The 21,844-nt window shown below is 45.9% G+C and overlaps 3 protein-coding genes across 28 annotated transcripts; 2 read left to right on the top strand and 1 right to left on the bottom strand.

Annotated features, from left to right (window-relative positions):
• Positions 1-34: 34 nt before the first annotated feature.
• Positions 35-18,563, bottom strand: ELMO2 (engulfment and cell motility 2). 26 transcript variants are annotated; one of them, XM_046903067.1, is made up of 24 exons: positions 18,507-18,563; positions 16,997-17,147; positions 13,302-13,384; positions 12,656-12,782; positions 12,120-12,160; positions 11,591-11,663; positions 11,208-11,258; positions 10,198-10,379; positions 9,839-9,938; positions 9,459-9,610; positions 8,523-8,601; positions 7,849-7,884; positions 5,170-5,220; positions 4,731-4,853; positions 3,974-4,108; positions 3,495-3,599; positions 3,307-3,415; positions 2,555-2,691; positions 2,080-2,243; positions 1,888-2,000; positions 1,500-1,613; positions 1,074-1,156; positions 677-754; positions 35-356 (listed from the first exon to the last, which is right to left on the bottom strand). In XM_046903067.1, exons 4-24 carry the CDS (start codon positions 12,731-12,733, stop codon positions 156-158), a joined length of 2,205 nt encoding a protein of 734 aa, XP_046759023.1. In that variant the 5' UTR covers positions 12,734-12,782; positions 13,302-13,384; positions 16,997-17,147; positions 18,507-18,563; the 3' UTR covers positions 35-155. The 26 variants fall into 26 exon arrangements, with proteins under 26 accessions (XP_046759023.1, XP_046759022.1, XP_040506950.1 ...); XM_046903066.1 differs by having other exon boundaries at positions 18,422-18,563; XM_040651016.2 differs by lacking the exon at positions 16,997-17,147 and having other exon boundaries at positions 1,500-1,607.
• On the top strand, positions 13,946-18,642 carry LOC121107301 (basic proline-rich protein-like). Its single transcript, XM_040650763.1, has 2 exons — positions 13,946-13,974; positions 17,925-18,642. Exons 1-2 carry the CDS (start codon positions 13,946-13,948, stop codon positions 18,640-18,642), a joined length of 747 nt encoding a protein of 248 aa, XP_040506697.1.
• SNRPN (small nuclear ribonucleoprotein polypeptide N) lies at positions 18,613-21,397 on the top strand. Its single transcript, NM_204599.2, has 7 exons — positions 18,613-18,705; positions 18,792-18,943; positions 19,663-19,774; positions 20,032-20,184; positions 20,556-20,694; positions 20,869-20,994; positions 21,202-21,397. Exons 1-7 carry the CDS (start codon positions 18,703-18,705, stop codon positions 21,237-21,239), a joined length of 723 nt encoding a protein of 240 aa, NP_989930.1. The 5' UTR covers positions 18,613-18,702; the 3' UTR covers positions 21,240-21,397.
• Positions 21,398-21,844: the final 447 nt, after the last annotated feature.

Raw genomic sequence — 21,844 nt, forward strand, 5'->3', positions numbered from 1 at the left:
TGAGGCGGGCGGAAGGAAGGAGGCCCGGAGCCACTGCCGTGCTATTGGTTATTATTCGAACTCGTACAAAAGTCGCACGGCGGCCAAACGGCGGCGTAGGAGCCCCGGGACGGCCGCGCACCGGGACGGTCCCCCGGGCCGGGCCGCAGCCCCCGTCAGCCGTAGTGGTACACGAAGTCGTAGCTGCTCGGCTCCTTGGGGATGGGCGGCGGCGCCTCGGGGATCTGGATGTTCTCCAAGTCCAGCAGCCGCAGCTTCATCTCCATGCTCAGCAGCGTGTCCAGGTCGCTCCGCGTCAGCTCGCTGGACATGTCCTTCCCCAGGAGAGCGTTAAGCCCATCGATCCAGATACAGTACTGCGGACAAGAGGACAGCTGACAACCCCAGTGTCAGCGATTCCCCTACACAGCTCCAAAATAGGTAACGGGGGAACCTGCGGGGCAAACCACCGCAAAACCCAACACAAAACGACCAACCAGAGCGCACAGATTGCGAACCTAAGTCAGAGACCCAGAGGTGGCAAGTGTGAGCCCAAGGCTCCAGGGGGAGTGACAAGAGCTTCTACTGGGGCCAGCAGCACAAGAAGCAAGCAGTAAAGAAGGAATGAGTTGGATGGATGGTCCTTAGGGGTCCCTTTCAACTCTGTGATTCTATAGTTAATCACTGCGCTGCTTACCTCATATTTATTAGGTGCGATGAAGTTCAGGGTCTCATCTGGATCATACAGTATGGAGAAGGCCAGTTCTAACACTTCCTGGATAGAAAAGAATCTCACTCATTGATGGAACAAAACATCAAATCGCTTCCAGCCCGCTAACACGAGAACAGCAGCCTTGCTGCAGCTCAGAACACTTTCCTAGAGCAACATTAGTGCTCTACAGACCAACTGGCCTAAAAGCTCACAGCACGCTGCGATCATATGGAAGAAGTCCACATAATAGTTTTTGTTTTTTGAAACAAGGCAATGAAGAGTTGCCAATTTGGAAGACCAGTTGCTCTTCTTGTTTGCTCCCAGCCTTCGTATCTCCATAGCTTTGGGCATTATTTCTAGGCAAAAAAAACAGAGCAGTTACCTTGTTTTGTTTCAGTGCACTTTTCTCCTTCATGTGTGGACAGTCCTTCCCCGTGACAATGGCTTTGATATCTGCAACTGGAACTAAGAGTGGAAAAGTAAAACTCACACAAAGGAAATACTAATAGGGAAGAGACAGCACTTTGTGTTTTGTCTTTGCAGCTGAGCATTTCTCCTGTTTTCTAAGTCACTACTGCAGTTTTCCAAAACCTATTATGAGCACACATCCCTACCGTTGTCTGTCTTAAAGTCCAAGCAATTGACACAGCTCAAAGAATCTGTGCAAGGGTCGAAAATTTACCTCATGGCTGTTAGGAGCTTCAGCCACAGCCATCCCTCTTTTCTCTGGGATGGTACTCATGAGAGCCACCTAGATGGCAACGCACAGAACACTCATTGTGTTCAGAGAGCGGTAATTGGGACTTACTTTTTTCCTGCAGTGATTCAAAGGTCACTTCCCCCTGGGCATTGTCCTCCAGATCTCCATAGTGTAGCACTTTGTGGTTCAAAGCAAGGCGACAGTACCAAAATCTTTCTGGAACTCAGAAAAAGTAGAGCAGGCTGAGCAGGATCACTCACCTGAGGCCTCACAACCACTGACCAATCCCTCCACCCCTCCAATTCCCCAGCATTACTTGCTGCTCACGGCTGCATTCTTAGAAATGCACATCTCTTCCATCCCAAACTACTGGTTGCTACAGACAGATCAGGTTGCCAGCTTCCCCTTCTGGCAACACGCTGCTGACGAGTTAACCCGTTAGGTATTCTTTGCCCACAGCCCACGTGCAGAGATGCAGCACACGCTGTCACCTCACCTTGTCTTCTGCGATTTCCAATTTTTCGGAAGCTGCTTCCCTCACAGAGCCTGTTCAGGCGCTGCTGCTTTATCAGCTCCAAGATCTCGGGCTGGATTTTCTCTCTCAGCTCCCTGGCAATCAAACATGGAAGAGTAAGCAGGGACCAGTGACAACACCAAGCACAGGCAATTGTTCTTGTTAGGCACCTACACAATAGGTGGTGACTGGAAGTCATCCTGGCTCATTCTCTCAGACTGGCGTAGTCGCAGAATCTCAGAATAGCTCAGGCTGCGCAGTTTACTCTTGAACTGGTCCAAAGAGTTGGGTTTGGAGGGGAGCGCCCGTGTGATCTGTTCCCTCACAACCTGCATAACCTGAAGTAGGCAGGGCGAGATGCAAGTCACATTTTTGCTGTTTAATGGCAGAAAAGAACTAGGGCTCAGCTCAGTGGCATCATAAACATAGCCATGGCCAGGAGTGTCAGTGTACTAGTGACTTCGAAGATCCAAAACCAAGAATGATCTCAGGTCATACCAAATAAGGACTGGACTATCCTCCCTTACAGTCCACATCAGGGCCCTGACATACTCTCCACCCCCATCTCTTTATCCAAGTGTACTTGTCACGCAACCAAGGCTGAGTGAACACACTGTTCTGCATACAAGAACTCCTCACTCTGACAGACCTTATTAAAATCTTCTGCCGTTGCCCTCATTTCTTTCCAGGTCTTGTTCAAAAGCTGGATGCAAATGGCAAACAACTCCTCAAATGCACGGTCGTGAGTGAAAAACATGGGGTGATAGTCATTCCGGCCTTCATTAGCTTCAGGAATAAACAGAAACCACAATCACATGAATATACAGAACAAGAGCTAATAGGAGTAACTAAAATCCATCACAGTGACAGAAAGGCAATGGTGTACAATAGTACTTACTCAAAGTGAAAAGACAGTTCAATGCTTTGTCTCCCCATAGTCAGTCTGTTGGGAATAGCAACTATCCCCAGACTTTATCATGCAAGCCTCTGCAATGGACGCACCCTTTTTGGACTAGACTCCCCAGACGACTGCTTGCAGTTGTTTCCCATTTTCCTCTGACAGAATTTCTTATAGTTGCTAATTGCCTTAGAATGTTTTTTTGTTGTTGTTTTTTTGAGACTGTCACAGCTACTTGACTTTTAAGTTTATGATGGTTTCTAGAATGGTATTTATACAGCATCCTAATGAAGATTCAGGAAGCTGGAATCTTCCACTTGCTTCAGTTTTTAAGAAGAACCAGAACTCATACAACAACTGACAGTGCAATTCTGAGCTACCCCATCCTTACAAGGCAGAAAAGAGACCAAAGTACAAATACTTAAGAATCATCACCAATCTGTATGTTAACCCAGGAAACATCAGCCCAGTCACTCAGGAGACTGCAGGGTAATGTTACTTACGGAGTTCCCCAACTTGTAGGATCTCACAAAGCATCCTGGTAAGCTCAATGGCACTGCGTCCAAAGGGACACTCATGCTTATCTTCTCGACTGCTGTTCTCCAGAACTATCTAAAGGAAGAGGGCAGAAGAAATAGCCACAAGTGTTGCAGAGGTGCTGCTACTTGCAAAGAACAGCAGCTTCACTTACCCTGATGTAGGTGTCCTGATGAAACTTGGCCAAGTACAGCATATTATCCAATGCCAACATCCCTGGAGGAGTCTGAGTAAAATCCATAGCTGGATTGATGTGATTCTGCAAAGCATGCAGAAATAAACCAAAGAAATTAGCCCAAAGAAACGTTGTGAGAATCTTTTCCAAATTCATTTTACAATAGCCTGTCCATCAAGTACTCCCTCACATCTACCCAACAGGTAACCTAGGACACCTGCTGACAATGCTATCTAAACTTTCTAGAAGAGAGGCCGATTCTGAGTTCTTCAAGAATAAGTATCTTCAGAGGATGTGCCTAATGAGCCCTTGCACTTGTCCAAACAGAAAGTTCATAATCATCTGTCCTGGAAATCAGAGTTTAGCTGAGTTTCTAGAAGTCAAGATATAGAAACATGGTGAAGCAAACAGCTGTTTCTGTTCCTCCCCCTCACCCCCCCCACCCCCCAGGTGCATACAGTGAATCCCAGCATCTTGTAGTCCTTGGTATACATGGCTTTGCGTTTTTCTGTTCCACTGCCAGGGATGGTGTTGCTGTCAGACTCTGCATCAAATGCAATTCTTCTCAACTCAAATATGATGTCTCTCTGTGCCTGAGGGACAGAAGGGAAGGAAATGGTAACATGTGAGCAATCAGCAGGGCAGTGTTTTCCCATAATGCACAAACCCACCTCTCTCCAGGGCTCACGCAGAAAACACAAGGACGTGCCAAAGGTCACTGACATTACATAAAATGAGGCAACCCAGTTCAAAATGGCAAGTTTCAGTATATTGGATAATACCATGTGTTCATTTGTGTTTTCCTTTAACTGCCATAACTTTACTTATAGGCAATCTTTAGGCATTCAGATAATGCTAAGGTATTTCTTGCTTAAGACTGCAATGTATTTAATAATTAACAGAATTCTTAATGACTGTCCAGCTTCCATGCACATTGCAAAGAAAAGTATCAAAAAGGACATGCCCTCCATTGAGGCAGAGGAATCAGTTTGACAGCTAGCATCACACTGGTCTGGAAAATACATGTCTTCCAGCAACCAACAGTATCTGTAAAAGCCCCACAGCATACAGCAGGTTAGTCACGAGCATACGAGAAGCTCAAAGACCACAATGTGAACAGCAGTTTCACTTTATGTACAGTCTACTGCAAATTCAGTAGAGTAAAGCACCTCAGGAATAAGGCCCCTTCTACTTTCTATCAGCTCTAACAGTGACCTGATCATTGGGATCCATCTTGGTCATCATTCTCTCTTCCAGAAGATTAAATGTCAGGACCTGCAGCACGTATAGCTGATGAGCCATTTCTGTTTTAATTGGGCGGTTTCCTCTGATCACATGCTGCAAAAAAAAGAGAAGGGATGGAATGAACATAACACAAATGGACAGTGAGGTATTAGCTGCAGGCAACATGCCAGGTTGCATCTACATCTCTGCATATGAAGGTTCAACTGTTTAACCTCCATATTCCATCAGAAGCATAATGATAATGCTCTCTAACAGCAGGAAGAAGCGGGCTGATAACTCCCTTTTGAACAAGTAGATCCTATTTCACTTTCCTGAAGTGCTGTGAGGGCAGCAGACTTTACACTGCACACACGCAAGACTTTTATTAAGAAAACATTCTAAAGTGCTCAGCCATTTCAGACATACTCACATTCAGGATTATAGACCTCAGGTGCTTCTGGGCAAATGAATTAGCCATTTCCTGTTGGAGATTCAGAGATGAAATAAAAGTGAGTGAAACATAAGCAAGAAGTGCACATCATGCAGAAAGGAGAAAAAGAATGAAGCCTATGAATCGGAGACAGCACTGACAAATGACAAAGTGCTCTCATCACAGACTGTCAATTTAGCATGGGGTCTCACCACAAAGCAAGCAGTTAAGTTGGGGTGCAATAGTCATCTTTACCATGGCACAATTCATGGATGGCTCCCATACAAAACATCATTAATGTGGAGGAAGGCACTAAGGTAAACCAAGAATAGAAGAAAATTTAGCTTAACACCGAACATCTACTAATACTTGGGTATCAGGAGATATGGCTGCAGGGAGCATACTATGGGCTGCTCAGAGAACCTGTGATCTACAAAAGGCTCCTTTGATAAGTATTCTGCAGCTTTCTACACCAAAGTTCACACCCAAGATAACAAGGACCAGAGGACACAGCGTTCAGTTCTCACCCATCTCAAAACTTGCCCTCTAAAATGTACACTGCATTTTGTTTCAGTTCCTAAAAAGATGTTTAGAAGTCAATTTAAGGACAATTTGAAGAACTGCTCCATTTTACAAAAATAAAAGGCAAATAAATGTCATGCTTAGTGGAAAATTTTCCTATTACTATCTTTACTGTCTGACTTCCTTCCCCAGATGAGAAGAGCTTCCCAACCATCAAGTCATGGTGACAAACAGTTACAAGTATCTGCTTGCTGTAAGCCTTCAGTTCTGGGACCAATTGCACATACACCTGCAAAAACCTAAACTGCACCTTCCTTGTGAATTGGGAAGATTTGCTTTTTGAAATATTGGCAATCTCATTTCACCTGCTAGGAGAGCAACACAAGTGCTAACGTCAAGAAGGAATACTATCAGAAGCTTGCTGATACAAGCAACATCTTCGAGTGAGAAAAATCCATTGGGTGGCACATGATCTGGTCCAAAAGGACTACCAGTCTCACATCTCTTCATGGCCCTATGCAATTCGTATGGAGAATTGGAAGCAGATATGCAGTTTTAGTCAAGTGCACTCAACCAATAGTACATTCTTAGCAACAAGACTGTTCCAACTGCTCTTATCAACCCTGCTGACAGGTTGTAGAAGTAGTACGGTAAAATACATGTAGTAACCTAATTCTGAGTCCCTATTATCACTTCTGTTCCAAGCAGAAGCCTGCTAAAACAAGAGTGCTATGCTGACTGATAGTCAAGCTGTAGCAGCTCCAACTCAAGCAGCACTCACATTACAACCAAAATAAGCCAGTGCTTTTGTGGAGGGTATCTTAAGAAGCAACTAAATGAAGTAGGAAGTGGTTTCAGACTGCCCTTTGTGTCATTATTTTTAACTATGACTCATAAGAGGTATTATTCTACTAGAATAAGGCCTGTTGTTAAAATTTGTTCATGCACGCAGCACAAAGAATTCTTACTCAAAAGGAATTAGTTTGCACATGGGAGAAAGTAAGAGGTGACTGAAGCACAGAAACAGTGGGAAGGACAAAGACAATTAAATGATTCTGAACAGTATAGTAAGAAGCATGAGCACGCACACAACCTAACCACTGCCAAAGGATCTGTGTTAAGCACAGAGTTCAATAATACCCACTTCACTGCCTGATGGGGTCATGGCATCACAAAACCATTCAGGTTGGAAGTGACCTCTTGAGGTCATCTAGTCCAATCCACCTGGTCTAAGCAGTGTCAGCTAGATGAAGCTGCTCAGAACAGTGACCAGTCAGGTTTTTATTATCTCCATGGACTACACAATCCCTGGGTAACCTGTTCTGGTGTTTGACCATCCTTAACAGATAAGTTTTTCTCCCCCACTTGTGTTCAGACAGAATTTCCTGGGTTTTAAACTGTGCACGTTGTTGCTTGTCCTGTCAGTAGGCACTACTGAGAAGAGTTGGTCTCCATCTTCTTTATTCCCTATCAGATATTTATACATGTATTGAGAAGATCCACCCAAGCCTCCTCTTCTTCAAGCTGAGCAACACCAGGTCTCTCAGCCTCTATATGAAAGATGCTCCAGTCCCTTAATCATCTTCATAGCGCTTCATGGCCTTGTGTATTGTGTTCAAGGGAAGAAAAAAAGTAACATCTCTTGGAATTTTGTTTGCTATGAAATTTATTATCCAGGCTAAATTACCTACAGAGGAATGCGTTCCTCCTCATTTTCATGTGTTAAGCATATTAATTTCAGATTATTATGCAAAATTTACTGAGGTCATCGTTTCCCTTCTGAAGGGGCTACATCTTCAGCAAAAAAAATGAATTATTTAGGTCTAAGGAGACCCAGATTTCTACAGAACTGTCTCTAGTTTTAAATTTGTTTCACCTGATTAGTTTTATAGTATAGTATCAGTTTTCAAAGCAAGCCTTTTATGATCATTAATATCTTGTGCACATACTAAGTCATGCAGTTTTCTTATGCTACTGAGTCTTTTTTCCCCTTCATAATCTGAGTACATTCCCAGGAGTGCCCCTATCTTTTTCCCTAGGCTCATCCACTATCTCAATCTTCTATGCATTGTCTCTAAGACACAAGGAGGCATAACTGGAGAAGAGCTATCATGCCAACAGTTCTGCATGACCAGCCCCCAGCCTTGAGTTACTTACAGTGATGGGCAGGTCTAGCGGGTTAAGCAGCTTGTCCTGATGGCAGAAAGCAAAAAAAAAAGGCACAAAGAGAAGCAGACAAGATTTAGCTCTGAGTCCAGAAAAATAAAAACACAAACAGGGCACTGGAGAAGAAAGGCTTAACACAGCAAAGCTACACAATACAGACATACACACATTTTGCACGTAGCTGAGATGTCACAGGGTTCCTCAGAGCAGGTGCTTCATTTCTCCCATTTGCCATCAGAAATATCCCCACATGACTTCAGAAACATATTTTTGTTGTTGTTGGCTTGTGTGTGCGTGTGTTAAGTAAGCATATCCAGCATCAAGGACACTACCCACACCCTCCCTCTGCCTTCCACTGGTCTCCCATACAGAGTGCAGTTTCTTAAAAAAAAAAACATGCTGTGCAGATTATTCTTTTCTCTCTCTTAAAGCCTTTCAAATTCATTTCTGAGAATCTTCTATACACAGATGTGTCTCCAGAACAAATTATTATATAGGACAGCATTTTTTCTCCATAAGCAGCTGCTTCAGAATGGCATTAAGTCCTTGGCAAGGTCTGAGGCCTGCCATAGCCAAACAACACAATTTCTAAGGCACAACAGTAAAGCACTAAATTTGAAGTAACTCAATAAGCATTATTCGGGCTTAACTAAGCAACTACAAACCTGTCTCTTGTCTTCAGGTGCCTTCAGGAAGAGGGCATTGATCAGGGCTATGGCATATGTCTGAATCTCTTGGTTTGAGCTGCAGAAACAACAATCAGAAGATCATAAGAAGAGAACGGGCTCTTTGCTTGTGTGTAAGAATGTTTACTGCAGCTCTTTTGCATTTCAGTGTACAAGCAGGATTCAGGTAATCTACTTTAATGTCATCCAATCTTTCCTGCAGAGCTGCAAAACCTGACAAATTACCAGTAAAATAAAATAGGATAAGTCAGTTGGGAGGGACCTACAAAGATCATCAAGTCTAACTGCCTGATCCATTCAGGGTTAATAAAAAGTTAAAGTATGCTATTGAGGGAATTATCCCAATGACTCTCGAACACTGACAGGCACGGGGCATCAGCCACCTCACTAGGAAGCCTATTCCAGTGTCTGACCACCCACACAGTATATAACTTTTTCCTAATTTCTGTATAGCTCCATTATTAAGAAGGTTATGTGGGCTGCAGTGTAGCAGACCTCTGAGCATAGCATGACAGTTTCAGCAGAGAAAGGCATCACTCTAAAGCCTAGTGATAATGCAGTCTGTTATATGGCTACAGCTAGAAACCTTACTAGAGAAGTCCTTTTTCTCTCCATGTCAATGGAAGCCACTGAACACTTTCATCTCTGCCAATGGAACTAATGGGGAAGGATTACTCAAATGTATGGCACTGCCTTCCAACCACAGCAGTTTGGCTCAACCCAATCTTTCTCTCATTTTCACTGAGTTTCACTAAATTTAAACATTAGAAATTCTCAATTTCAAGTAAAACATCATATCAGAAGTACTTTAAAGATAGCACCTTTATGTATTTTAAAGATAAATGTATATATTTTCAAATTAACAGAGATTCACAAAATTGATTTAGATCACACCACTGTTTGGTGGGTACTCACACTTGCAGATGAGAAATGAGCTGCCCCACAGTGATCTCTTCTGCTATCTTCTGATACAGAGTCTGACTGTTCAACACCATACTTTCTAGAATGGCTAGGGATCGTTGGAGGATGGAGACATCTACCATAGGCTGACTGACATATCCTGCAATCTAGAACCAGATGAACCATCAGGTCAACAACACATGCCCATCCAGCAAACCTTATGGCGAATGAGACAAGGTAAGGGAAATATGACTTAGAAAGCTGAGATGAAACCATAATATCACAGTGTGCTATCAGTTTGTATTCAACTTCTAAGAGTCACTGTACTGGTCCTGGAAGCTGTGTTAAAGCACATAAAGAAATAGTATCTACTCACCCCCTTTACCCAAACTTGCCTGTTTGATGAAAGTTATTGAGACCATGTCCCAGGAGACGATACCATGGTCCATGAGCTCCAAGAAGGCAGTCAAGGTGAAAGCCAACATCTCACTGTAACTAAAAAAAAAAAAAAAGAAAAGGAATGCAGTGACAAGCAAGTTGGTAGCAAGGAAGAATTCAGCTCGGACAGACTAAGCAGAAAAATGTCACCTAATACAATAGACAAGTAAGATTTTTGTCTCAATTATTACACTAGCATTTGCTATAAGGTTAGCTGCTTAATGCCACTTCAACGAGCAAAACTTGCCTCTACTTGAGGCCCTGTTTTATTAAATCAATACCCCTGTTTCAGAGTTATGGAATACAGGAACCTTACTGGGACAGAAGCTTGGTCCCACTCTCCACAAGCCGTGTCAGCACTGTAATCCCTTCCATGTTGATGAACTCTGTGGCAAAAGTCACATCTGCTGAAAGTTTAGCCAGTTCCTTCATGGCATCGAGTCGGACTTCCATACTGTGTGACTGGATCCTCTCCATTAGCTGGCGAGCTGCCCTAGACTGGGAAGGAGGGATGATGCTGTTACAGACTGGAGACTGAGTCCCACCAGTATCAACAACATTCTCTGAGATATCCATGGACAGGAAGAAGCTAGAGAGATGCAAGCATTTGACAGAGTAAAGTAGCAGCAATCATCAGGTCTAAGGTGAACTAAGAAAAGGCAGCTTTTGGTGACAGGCAGGTGAGTAAAAATCATTTACCCTAACATGTAAAAGAACATGTTTTTATTCTGGCGAGGTGAGTGGAAGTGGGTATACAAATCTAGACCGACAGCACTAAAGAAACACGATGTTAAAAAAATCCCTCCAATTCCAAGAGAAGTACAAGCTCACTTTATGTATCCATATGACATTCTCTAAAGATTTCCCAAACATAGATCAATTATATCTTCCCAAGCATCTCTTGCCCAAGTAACTTCTTCCTGTTCTACGTGTTCTCAACTACATGCCATGACAGTCGCCCACGATGGTTTATGAATTTTTTCAGAAGGAAGCTACAGCAAATCTACAAAAGGTGACTACTGAGGTTACAAGAACAAGAACTCACTAGGAACAACTCCCAGAGGATCAAGTTTATCTATTGCTTTTCTTTCTACTTGATGTCACCAGTACTCCTGCTTTCTGATAGATACCAACGGCATTCGTATTGAGAAAATAAGAGTCAGGTGCCTTACAACATACAGATCAAGGATATGCAATAAAAATGCCTGTTGGATTTATCCACGGAAAGGTAAGGGCTCTACAGTTCTGGGGGAAAGAGGAAGAAAAGCTAAGAGGCAAGGAAGAGCCTATCACACTAGGAGAAAAAAGGATGCAAGGGGTACTTACTGGGGAGACCGCCAGCTGCAGGATCGTTCCATTCTTGATGTCACAGCGAGTCTGAAAGACAAAAGAAACAAATTACAGAGAAGTGTCTGAAAAGGGATGCAACTGAATCTACAGTGTACATCTGCATGCAAAAGTAAGGGGTTTCCTATACCATATAACCCTGCTAAGGTTTTTGAAATTGAGCCATTGGGTCCTTGCACCAACAGGCATGCAAATGGAGAAGTGCAAGGTTTTGCACTGGAATGACACCTTCTCAATGAGTAATTTTCATAGCCAGGATACTGACTCTCGAGGATTAGTAACAGTATTGCTCCATGACGCTAGTTCAGGGCATCCTCCACTCTTGCCTGGGACATCAACATGTAGTTGTCTCTCAGACTGACCTGCTCTGTGATGTACAGTTGAGGACCATCGGCATACCGTAATGTGTAGTATTCAGGGTTTGGCAGTGACCACCTGGAAGAGGAAGAATATGTCACCCTCTTCCTCTCACTTAGGAACAGCAGCTTGATCACAGGTGGGTGGAAAAGAAGCAAAACCTTAGCACAAGTAACTAAATCTCCCAAAGGTGAAAGACTTCTGGCATGAGGGATTTCAGCCTATTCTAAGTCAAGTTCTGTGGAACTCCTCAAGATGCTTGCAATTCCAGAACAGCAAGAAGATTGCCAGTCCTCAGAGATGCTGAGTGGCTTTCACTGACATATCCTGAGAAGTGAAATAGAGACGCAAAGCCTCCCTTTTCTAGAGCTTCTCTTCTTCCCTGCCATAAATGCAGGCCCATTCTGTGGCTAGAACTGCAACAGGCAACATGAGTGATGCTAGCTGTGCACTGACAACCAGAAGACTTCCCACAGTACCTCAGCAACACCTGTCAGGGGGACAGACTTTCTGCACAACAGAAACTAGACTTACCCATCACAGACCTCCTTGATGATGGATGCAAGAGGCCTTTTCTAAAACAGAGAGAGAGAGAGTTCTCAGTAGCCATATTACTCTCAAATACAAATAAACCATTTCTGTGTTTTCTACTGTAGCAATTGGACAGACTGATACAATGGGAAAGTCATTACAACAAAGGTGTGATGATGGAAGGACTAGCATGATAGAAAGGTGCTATAAAGGAAGGGAAGGATTGCACACCTATATCAGAAGATTCCAGGTTCACAGGGGAAGCTTCGCCAAAGAAGGATCTCTAGAAAGAGATCCTTCCCCAGTGGCAGTCAGCCCTTAAATGAGGTCTAAGCGAGGTGCAGCCAGGCTGCAGCCCTACAGTTGCACAGCTGAATTGCCTCCACCTGTGCTCCCAGGGCTGAGTAGGTCTTTTCCCCAGGTGCTCAATCAGTGGTTTAGGCCAGGACTCAGCACTTCCCATAATTCTACATTACAGCATGAAAGTTATAGTGCATGGAAAAAATACCCTTCTACTCCATTTAGTTAGGAGATCTCACCTGATCTATTTCCAGCAGCTGGGCATTGGCACCTGGCCACTCTACAGCCACTTTCACAATGTCTGAAGGTGGTGGCATTGCTCCAGACTCCCGCAGGTGCTTTCACAACAGCATGCAACCCCCACACCTGTTAGGAGAAAAAACAGTAAGCAGCTCTCTGAAAATGATTTGAATTGTTATATTTCATTTGACATCAAGCTTCAAAAGGCTACAGAAGACCAGCCTCACAGTCTGCCACGCATGCTCAACACCAACAAAACATTTGGTATGTCAGGAACCAAGGCATCATACTAAAACAACACATTGTGAAGTTTTATGCCTAACATTAATCCCTAAGGTATACTTCTGAGAGCTTGTTAGGTTACTCACACAAAAAGGAGCCTAACTCTCTCATTTAACATCCACTTTACACTGTAAGGTCAGTTTTCAGGACTAGTAAAACAAGAGTTCCCTAGACGTGGCTACTACCAGAACGTGAGAGCAGGGGCATACTGACCAGATAGCCTCTCTGCCATGGGCTGGTGATAACAGCACCAGTAATCACATTTCAGGTATCTCAATCACCCTAATTTCAAAATACGAACACCCATTACAGAAGAAAAGACAATGTCTGTTCTGGAAGTCTATCTTTCACTCCTTTATCTACCTTAGAGCATAAGCTTGTGTTCAGGGTTTGGTCCCAGACAGCTGTCAGACACGGTGGTTTGTGCTTCATCTGGTAGTAAGAGGCTGTAAAGAAATGTACTTGTTCAGTTCCTTTTCAGTCCTCTCCCACGTGGAGAGACTTGCCCTACTCTCTCCCATAGAAACACGGGGAGAAAGTCACGTTGAAGACTGACACCCTCCCACCAGCACCTCTCAGATACAACAGCTTCATGCTTCCAGACATGAGATCTGACATGCCACAAAAGTCCTGCCCTTAAGGACTCTTTCTTACACCCAATTTCCAGAAAATCTAGAAAGAGATAAGCATATAAATTACAATTCCCCAGCTCATATGGCACCTCCTGCTGGGGCAACCCAATTCAGCTTTCCCGGAGTGAAAGAACAGAGGTGAGACGATGCAGAGCAGGCACAGTGGTTCAAGATTAGCATACTTGTCCAACTTCTTTGATCAACTGGGAAAGAGATGCTAAGAGAGGCTAAGACCTGAAGGGAAACCAGCCACCTTAGGAGCTTTCCTGATGCAAGGAGAATGACTACTAAAAGGAAGAACAGATGAAAGGCCTTTCCATGGGTCAGCAAAGACTGAGCAGCTGCAGAGGTACTCGGCACAGGAAGTTGGTCTACATGACTGGACTGCCCTTGGACACAGCGTGGTATGAAATCTGCTGAGTCTACCACAAAAGATGTGCATGCCTGGCCTGTATAAGATGTCGGCCCAGAGAACCACAGACGATCTCAAGAAATAAAGCTTATATGCCTCCTCCCTCCCTAGCAAGGATCGGTAAGACCTCATAGAGGCGTAGCATCTCTAGGCACACTAATTTCTCTGCTGCTGCACTCAGACAAGCCTGTGAGCATCTTCTCACTCTGGTTTACTCAACTTCCTGACTCAGAGTTTTAAGATGATGCACAAACTGCTGCTTTTCTTTGTCTGGCTCCAAGCCTAGAAAAGAGAGCTGTGACCCCGAGACAACCTTCTGAGAAGACCACAACTCACATCTTCTCTGAACCCAGAAAATGACTGAGACCAAGCAGATGTCATGAAGAAAAGTAGGATTCGAGTCAAATTACCCATAACCCACTCAAGTCAGGGTCAGCTTTGCCAGTTTCTCAAAACAGTGCCTCCATCTTTTCAGATAAGCAGCAGTGGATCAGTTTAGAATGAAATCCCAAAAAAGGCACCCTTCAAAAAGCAACAGACAGGGCAGCAATCAGGACAAACACGTGTTGAGGACAATGAGAGGAAAAACATTTATAGAATGATTTCTATTGTTTGTGCAACTGGTTCACTCCAACATGCAATTTCAAACAACACCTGATACTTGACTTCTTAATCCTGGAGGGAAGACAATCAAACCATCTCCCTCTTCAGGATTCACTCTGAATCAATAAATTACCTCTCTCTTAACAAGTCTGTCCTTCAGAGAATGCACACCAGGTTAAAAAACAAACTCCAACTTGAACAAGGTGAGGTCACACAAAGTAAGACTGCTTAATTAGATTAGTATTAGCCGAGAGCTCAATTAGATTAGTATTACAAAGAAGGCTGTGCAGCCCACAGAGCTAGCTAGGCTCACTTACAAACAGAAAGCACTGTGTTTGCAGCCTCTGCAAACACTGTCTCCAAACACCATAAGCACGTGGTAACAAATTCCTGCTTCTTCACAAACTTTGATTATCATTGCTCTAATCTCTCACTCCAAGGGGGGGAAATATACAGGCAGTTTACTCTTTGCTAAGAGAGACATGTTAACATGCAGCACATTCTCAAAAAGCTTCTAACCCTAAACCTCATACACAGCTGCTGGTGCTATTTTCAAACCCACTGGAACCACTGAATTGGACTCTACTCCTTTCTTTTACGCTCATTCTAAGGCAGATTTTGTCCAAACTAAGTTAAGAATTAAGGGAACCCAGGACTGTTGGGGTATCATAGCAATCCTATGCTACACCTACTTATCTCAGTCCCTTCTCAGGACGAAGCCCAATAGCTGCTACTTCCTAGGGCAGAAAGGGTCTCCCAACAGTGCTGCACTGCACATCAGAAGATCCTAAAAATATGACATCTCTAACATCCAAGCATGCTGTAACAAAACAGCAAGGCAAAACCAACAGGGCCCACCACAGCAATGAATTCTGCAGCATCGGTCATAAAAATTCTGCACTTATCTGATCATTCTGTCTCATAAAGATGAGCCCAATAAAACTAAGAGCCAATCTTCCTTTTCCTTAACCATACACACACACACAAATCATTCAGGCTCTCATGACTTTTGTAGCAATAGCCCAGAACAGGCATAGCTCATCAACCAATTCTCTAAGCCCATTATGGCAATTACTATTGTAGAAGCAGTAGCACAGCACCGCTCAGATTCTCCAGACAAAATGCCAATTTGCACGACAGCTCCAAATGTGCAAGACCTACACATTGCTATCTATCAGCTCCAACAACAGACGGGCAGTTTGCACATTTCCACTCACTGCTCTCCGTGCTGCAACAAAAGCTTGTGATAAACCTGGGAGCCTGAGAAATGACAATCATGTGGCATAAGCACACACCATCTCTGAACTCAGATTGGCCTGCAAGAACAACAGATAATTACTTTTTCCACAAATGAACCAGCTCATGACTAGAAACCACGTAAACCATCCAGCACTCAAAGCACTGCAAATACACAGTAAAGAGGTGAGGCTCAAAGACCATTAAGAACAGGACCTGCAATCCTTTACTAATATATCCACAATTAGCACCTAACTGCCACCTCTCCCTTCAGCCCCTTGTCATACAGACAGTCTTCTACTTACACTTCAGCTTTCACTGTGAGTTGCTACTGAAGGCATCCACATCAGGAGTTTAAGTTTAAAGAAAGGCTGTTCCAGAACACGAGGAAATAGAGCAAACCAAAGCAGAACTGCCCAGACTGCCGCAGGCAGAAGCCCTTACAGCTCCTTACAAAGTTTGGCTCCTCCTTCGTGAAGAACACAATCATTTGAGGATACATTAAAGACACTGATGTCATGGGAAATTCTTCACACAAATTAAATCTCATGTTTCATCAGATGAAGTATCACATAGGCTCACTTGCAGCTGCCACAGACAGCGCATGATACCCACAGCTCCTCTGATATCTCACCAGGAAAGCAGAATCCAATCACGTCGTATTGCACTACTTTCAACACTACTCAACAAAGCTTTCTGCTGCGTACAAACTCAGAAAACAACAGCTGTAGTGAATAAAACAGCTTAAAAACGATTTCATTCAACAGCAGCACACGGAGCAGATAACCAAACAAGGAGGTATTAAAAACTCAAAAAGGTAAAAACTCTTCAGTCGCTTTGTGACAAAACAACACCTTGAAGCACCTGCACAGATCAGTGCCTCAGCAGCAGCAGCTCTCCATAGAGGAGAATAAAGACTGGACGAAGAATACAAGGAGTATCTCTTGGCAGCCTCTTAACAGGAGACGGTTCTTTGACAAGTTCTTTGAAAAGATTTTACTGTGCGTCTGCAGCCATGAGAGGTGGCAATGCCATCTCTCATGTCAGAATGATCCAATGTCAGAAGAGAGATTTTGCAGCACACGGGTGATGTATCCGATAAAGCAGCTGTTTAGAAGCTTTTGGGAAGAAGCAGTTGCTACAATTTCCCATAATGATTGTGATCCGTTACTTACTGGTCTCTCACAGCATATTTTTTTCAAAAACCTCACATGAGCCATTTCCAGGCTTTATGCAGGGAGAGAGCAGCCAAGCTGAAATCCATCAGAAGCAAATTCACTCTGTTTCTGCAGAGTGAGGTCCGTCATATGAATCAGCAATGCAGGGCTGTAAAGCAAGAAGAAATCAGCAGAGCCACTTATAACACACTATTCAAGAGACTTCTGAGAAGCTGCAAGCTAAAACAACTGGAGTATTTTAAACAGAATTTCCCTATTCACAAACTCAATCTTCTTTTCATCACAGATAGAACAAATTGTGCTGCACGCAGAATAAAAATGAGGAGGATGAAAGAACATTCAATGAAAAAAGAAAAGCTGCCTGGTAGGATCCCCCAGTTAACCAGTGCACGGCTGCACAGCTTCTGAAAACATCAGAGCCGATTCCCAGCGAGCCCCCAGCAGGTGGTACGGCCGGCCCAGGCCAAGTGAGGGGAAGTGCCATCAGCAGTGACCGACCGGCTGAGCAGGCCGCTTCCTAACCCAGCAGCAGGGAAGGGCAGCAGACAGCAGTCCGACCTGAGGGCCACGTACAGCCTTCCAGGTTACCTCACACACCGAGCAAAGAGAAACTCAACTCGCTGCAGAAAGCGCTGAACCAGGCGCTCAGATCTCTGCCTCCGGTATCCTAAGCCTGGGGCCTCCTATGGCTGTGCAAAGCAGAGCAGGCTGCGGCAGCAGGCTCAGCGTTCAGCACAGCTGCAGGGACTCCCTAGCAAACACAGAAACGTGGTAACAGGCAAAAAGAAAGAAGGCTTTATTATTTTTCATTAGTCGAGCGAGCTGAAAAAGGCTGTAACGCCAGTCAGCGACACCCCAGGGCGGGCCAGACCCCGACCTACGGGGTGAAAGATTTCTTTTGATGAACTGCCGTCCAAACGCTCAGCTCTGCTCGGCTCCTGCAGCGGTTCGGCCCAGAGCCGGCGCGGAGTGGGCTCGCAGCCCCAGGCCGAAGCCTCGCGGCGGGGCCTCCGGGAAGGGAAGGACCGCGGATAGAGAGGAAGCGGCGGCGCCAGCAGCCGGCCCGGCCGGCCCCGGCCCCCGAGCGCCTCCCGACGCCGCTCACCCGACCCCACCGCGGCCGCTCCGCACTCCGGCCCCCTGCAGCTGCAGCCCCAGCTCCGGCCCCGCGCCGCCGCCCACTGCCGCCTCCGGCCGTCCCTCCGCGCGCTGCCATAGAGACCGCGGCCCGGGCGGCCCCGCCCCACAGAGCCCCGCAGGTGCGGGGCGGCCCCATCGGCGGCGCTGCCAGACTCCCCCTGCGGCCCGCGGGCGCGGACGAACGGAGGCTCGCCGGTCCCGGATCCCCTCCGCCCCCTCGGTGCCGCCCGGCCCGTCCAAGGGGCCCGCGAGGACCGGCACAGCCCTCCCTGCGGCGGTTACCGGCCGCTGCCGGCGGGGCCCGCAGAAAGCGCCCGCACCAACGCCCGCACCCTGCGAGCTCCGCGCTCCCGCCGACGCCCCGCACCTCCTCAGCCGGGCAGCGCCGCCCCCGCCGGCGGCGGAAACGCGTCCATCACACGGCGGAAGGGGCGGGGCCGGCGGCGGAGACCCGCGTGCGGGCGGGCGGAAGTGGCGGTGTGGAGCAGAGGTGCTTCCGGTAGAGCGGGAGGCGTTTGTGCGGCGAGCGGCGGCGGCGGGGGAGAGCACGGAGAGCCGCAACCATGGTGAGCCGCGCGGGCGCTGCGGGGGGGCCTGGCCTGGTTGAGCCGCTGCCTCCGGTAACGCGCGGTGTAACGGCGGTCTCTTGCAGACGGTGGGAAAGAGCAGCAAGATGCTGCAGCACATCGACTACCGCATGCGGTGCATCCTGCAGGACGGCCGCGTCTTCATCGGCACCTTCAAGGCCTTCGATAAGCACATGAACCTCATCCTCTGCGACTGCGACGAGTTCCGTAAGATCAAGTGAGTGGCAGCGCCGGGCCGGGCCGAACCCCGGGCGGTTCCGCGGGCAGCGCCTCCCCCGGCAGCAGCGGCCCGGCTCGTCGGATCGCCCCCTCCTCCAAAGTGCCCGCGTTCGTTTCAGTTCCGTCCTCATAACCGAATCGCCCCCCTAAGCGATGCTACCGCAGCCCATTAAACGTGATGGGGGGAAAAAGCCATGGAGGTGGCGTTCATCTCCTGTTTGGGCTTCTTAGTGTTCTTAGCCTGGGTGGTGGGTGTGTGCTTGTTTGTTTTCATAGCAGACCCTCGGGTTTGGAACAGTCAGGCTGTATCTTTCAGTATTTTAAGAGATTTCTTAACATTCTTAGGATTCTTACAGCAAGAAAGAAGGGGACGTGGACTCCTCAGTAGGGCCTCTATGACAGGACAAGGGGAATGGTTTCAATCTAATAGATGGGAGATTTAGATTGGATGCAAGGAAGAAAGTTTTGACAATAAGGGTGGTGAGGCAGCGGCACAGAGATGAGGTGGGTGCCCCATCCCTGCAGGCACTCAGGTCAGGCTGGGGGGCTGTGAGCACTGTGGGTGTCTCTGCACACTGCAGGGGGTGGAGTAGGAGACCTGAATGGGTTCCTTCCAACTCAACCATTCTATGACTCTATATTCAGTTGCACGTTCAAAGAACAACATGATTTTCTTTTTCACTGCCTTGTAATGTTTTCTTTTTCTTTTTTTGTTAGACCCAAGAATTCAAAACAGCCGGAGCGGGAAGAAAAACGAGTCCTTGGTCTTGTGTTGCTGCGAGGAGAAAACCTGGTGTCTATGACAGTTGAAGGGCCACCTCCAAAAGATGTAAGGACGAGTGCAGAACTAAGGAGAAAAGGAAGGGATGTTTGGTAGATATGTCCTTGCAAGAGATGGCTATTATGCCACATTCTAGACTTCCAGATGCCATTATTACTGTAGGCACAGCAAATTTCACTGCAGAAGGTTCATCTGTTCATTGCCTCAGACATGGACTGGACAGAAGAGGGCTGTGGGGATTCCTAAAACCTGAGGACTCCTGCTTTGATAAATTTTTGAGTGTGTGTGTGTGTGTCTGTTTTCAGACTGGAATCGCCCGTGTGCCTCTCGCTGGAGCTGCTGGAGGACCTGGAGTTGGGAGAGCAGCAGGAAGGGGAGTACCAGCTGGTGCACCCATGCCCCAGGCTCCAGCAGGATTAGCTGGCCCTGTCAGAGGAGTGGGAGGACCATCCCAACAGGTGAGATACTGTGGCCCATTAAAAAGGACTTGTCTGGTATATCCTGAGGTGCCAGTGTGATGCAAAAAAATTGGTGAAGTGAAAAAAATAGTACTCTTAACTTCTGGTACCAAGATGCTTGAGCTTTGGGCTTTTGTTGGTGTGGGGTTTTCTTTTTATTTTTATACTAACCCTACGTAGGTACTCTGGACCTCATGCTGAAAGAAGAGTTTTCCTGAATTCAAGTGGTATTCAGGGAATTGTATTACACACTTGTAGCATTATTTAAAACTGGGATAGTTTTTGGAATTAAGAATATAAGTTTTGCTTATGGTAAGTTATTAATACAAACCAGATACAGTTTTCTATGAACCTTTTTTTGTTGTTTGCAGGTGATGACACCTCAGGGTCGTGGAACAGTTGCAGCTGCTGCTGCAGCAGCCACTGCTAGCATAGCAGGAGCCCCAACTCAATACACACCAGGGCGTGGGGGTCCTCCTCCACCCATGAGCAGAGGAGCCCCTCCTCCAGGTAGGATTTACTATAGAGTGGAACAGCAAAAAGCCTGCATTATGGGGCTGGATGGGCAACGGAGAGCTGGTTTTGAGGATGATATTTCTCCTCCAGTATATCATCTTCTGATATACCATTAGGGCTTTTAGCATTCAGCTGGATTTATGTACTTGTTTTTTTCTCTGGTTTAAGGAATGATGGGACCCCCTCCAGGCATGAGACCACCTATGGGTCCACCAATGGGAATGCCACCTGGCCGAGGCGCTCCTATGGGAATGCCACCACCAGGCATGAGACCACCACCCCCAGGAATGAGAGGTGAGTGGAGGTTATCCTACCTGCATAGAAGCTATAATGTAAAAAAAACAACCCGCACCTGAAGAGTGGTACGCTTCAATGGCTATGCTAGTTGCCAGCAGATCTATCAATGTTGGCCACCTTGGGCATGGGGAAAAGGTCTCTCTGGTTTGTTAGCTTTGCTTTCTCTGACCTCTTCAATACTCAACTCTTTTTCTTTCTTTCCAGGACCCCCTCCCCCTGGCATGCGTCCACCAAGGCCCTAAGATCCTCTACAACATACCTTAGAACTGTGAGAAGACTAATAAGGAAACATACTGAGCAGTATCACTTGTTTGAACTTTGCTATGTATATTTTCTATTTACTGCTTGTAAAGTTTGCCCTTTTTAATAAAGTTGGAAAACGACAGAGTTTATCACTAGTGTACTATTCTCTTCAGGACTGCACTCATTACCTTTTAGTTCAGCACTTTGATCAGGTGTGAAGGAAGATCAGTGTCTGAAGCCAGAAGATTGATTCTCATAGACACATAAGCTATGAGCAGATGGGTTTAGGTCTATATCGACTCATCCTTTTTAGGAATTGAGGGATGTTACAACATTTTATCAAGTAGCAGATGAAAAATAATTAATAGGGAGAGTAAAGATAGTAACAACAAGAGATTTACACTAATTAGTTACTAATCAGAATTCTCCCTTTTATTTGGAGTGCAATAAGGACAGTGCTACTTGTATTATTAATACTAATCACTGAAGCTCTGTATTCAGCTGCTGGTTGTTAGCTTGCAATAAGCCAACATGATCTTTATATAGAAGTGCAGTGCTCCTAGTAACAAAGAAATACCAGTCTTCTGGTTGCAGCTGTCTTGCC

The sequence above is a fragment of the Gallus gallus genome, chromosome 20 (assembly GCF_016699485.2).
Source record: "Gallus gallus isolate bGalGal1 chromosome 20, bGalGal1.mat.broiler.GRCg7b, whole genome shotgun sequence".
NCBI lineage: Eukaryota > Metazoa > Chordata > Aves > Galliformes > Phasianidae > Gallus > Gallus gallus.

Excerpts from the sequence above, each read along its gene's own strand:
- ELMO2 (XM_015296557.4), bottom strand. The coding sequence starts at position 12,733 with ATGCCACCACCTTCAGACATTGTGAAAGTGGCTGTAGAGTGGCCAGGT. Across the intron at positions 2,001-2,079 it reads TTCCAGTCACCACCTATTGT|GGAGCTGAGAGAGAAAATCC; the intron begins GTAGGTGCCTAA and ends TTTGATTGCCAG. Across the intron at positions 755-1,073 it reads GTGCACTGAAACAAAACAAG|GAAGTGTTAGAACTGGCCTT; the intron begins GTAACTGCTCTG and ends TTTTCTATCCAG.
- LOC121107301 (XM_040650763.1), top strand. The coding sequence starts at position 13,946 with ATGACTGGACTGCCCTTGGACACAGCGTG. Across the intron at positions 13,975-17,924 it reads CTGCCCTTGGACACAGCGTG|CTCTGCTCGGCTCCTGCAGC; the intron begins GTATGAAATCTG and ends CCAAACGCTCAG.
- SNRPN (NM_204599.2), top strand. Across the intron at positions 19,775-20,031 it reads AAGGGCCACCTCCAAAAGAT|ACTGGAATCGCCCGTGTGCC; the intron begins GTAAGGACGAGT and ends GTCTGTTTTCAG. Across the intron at positions 20,995-21,201 it reads ACCACCCCCAGGAATGAGAG|GACCCCCTCCCCCTGGCATG; the intron begins GTGAGTGGAGGT and ends CTTTCTTTCCAG.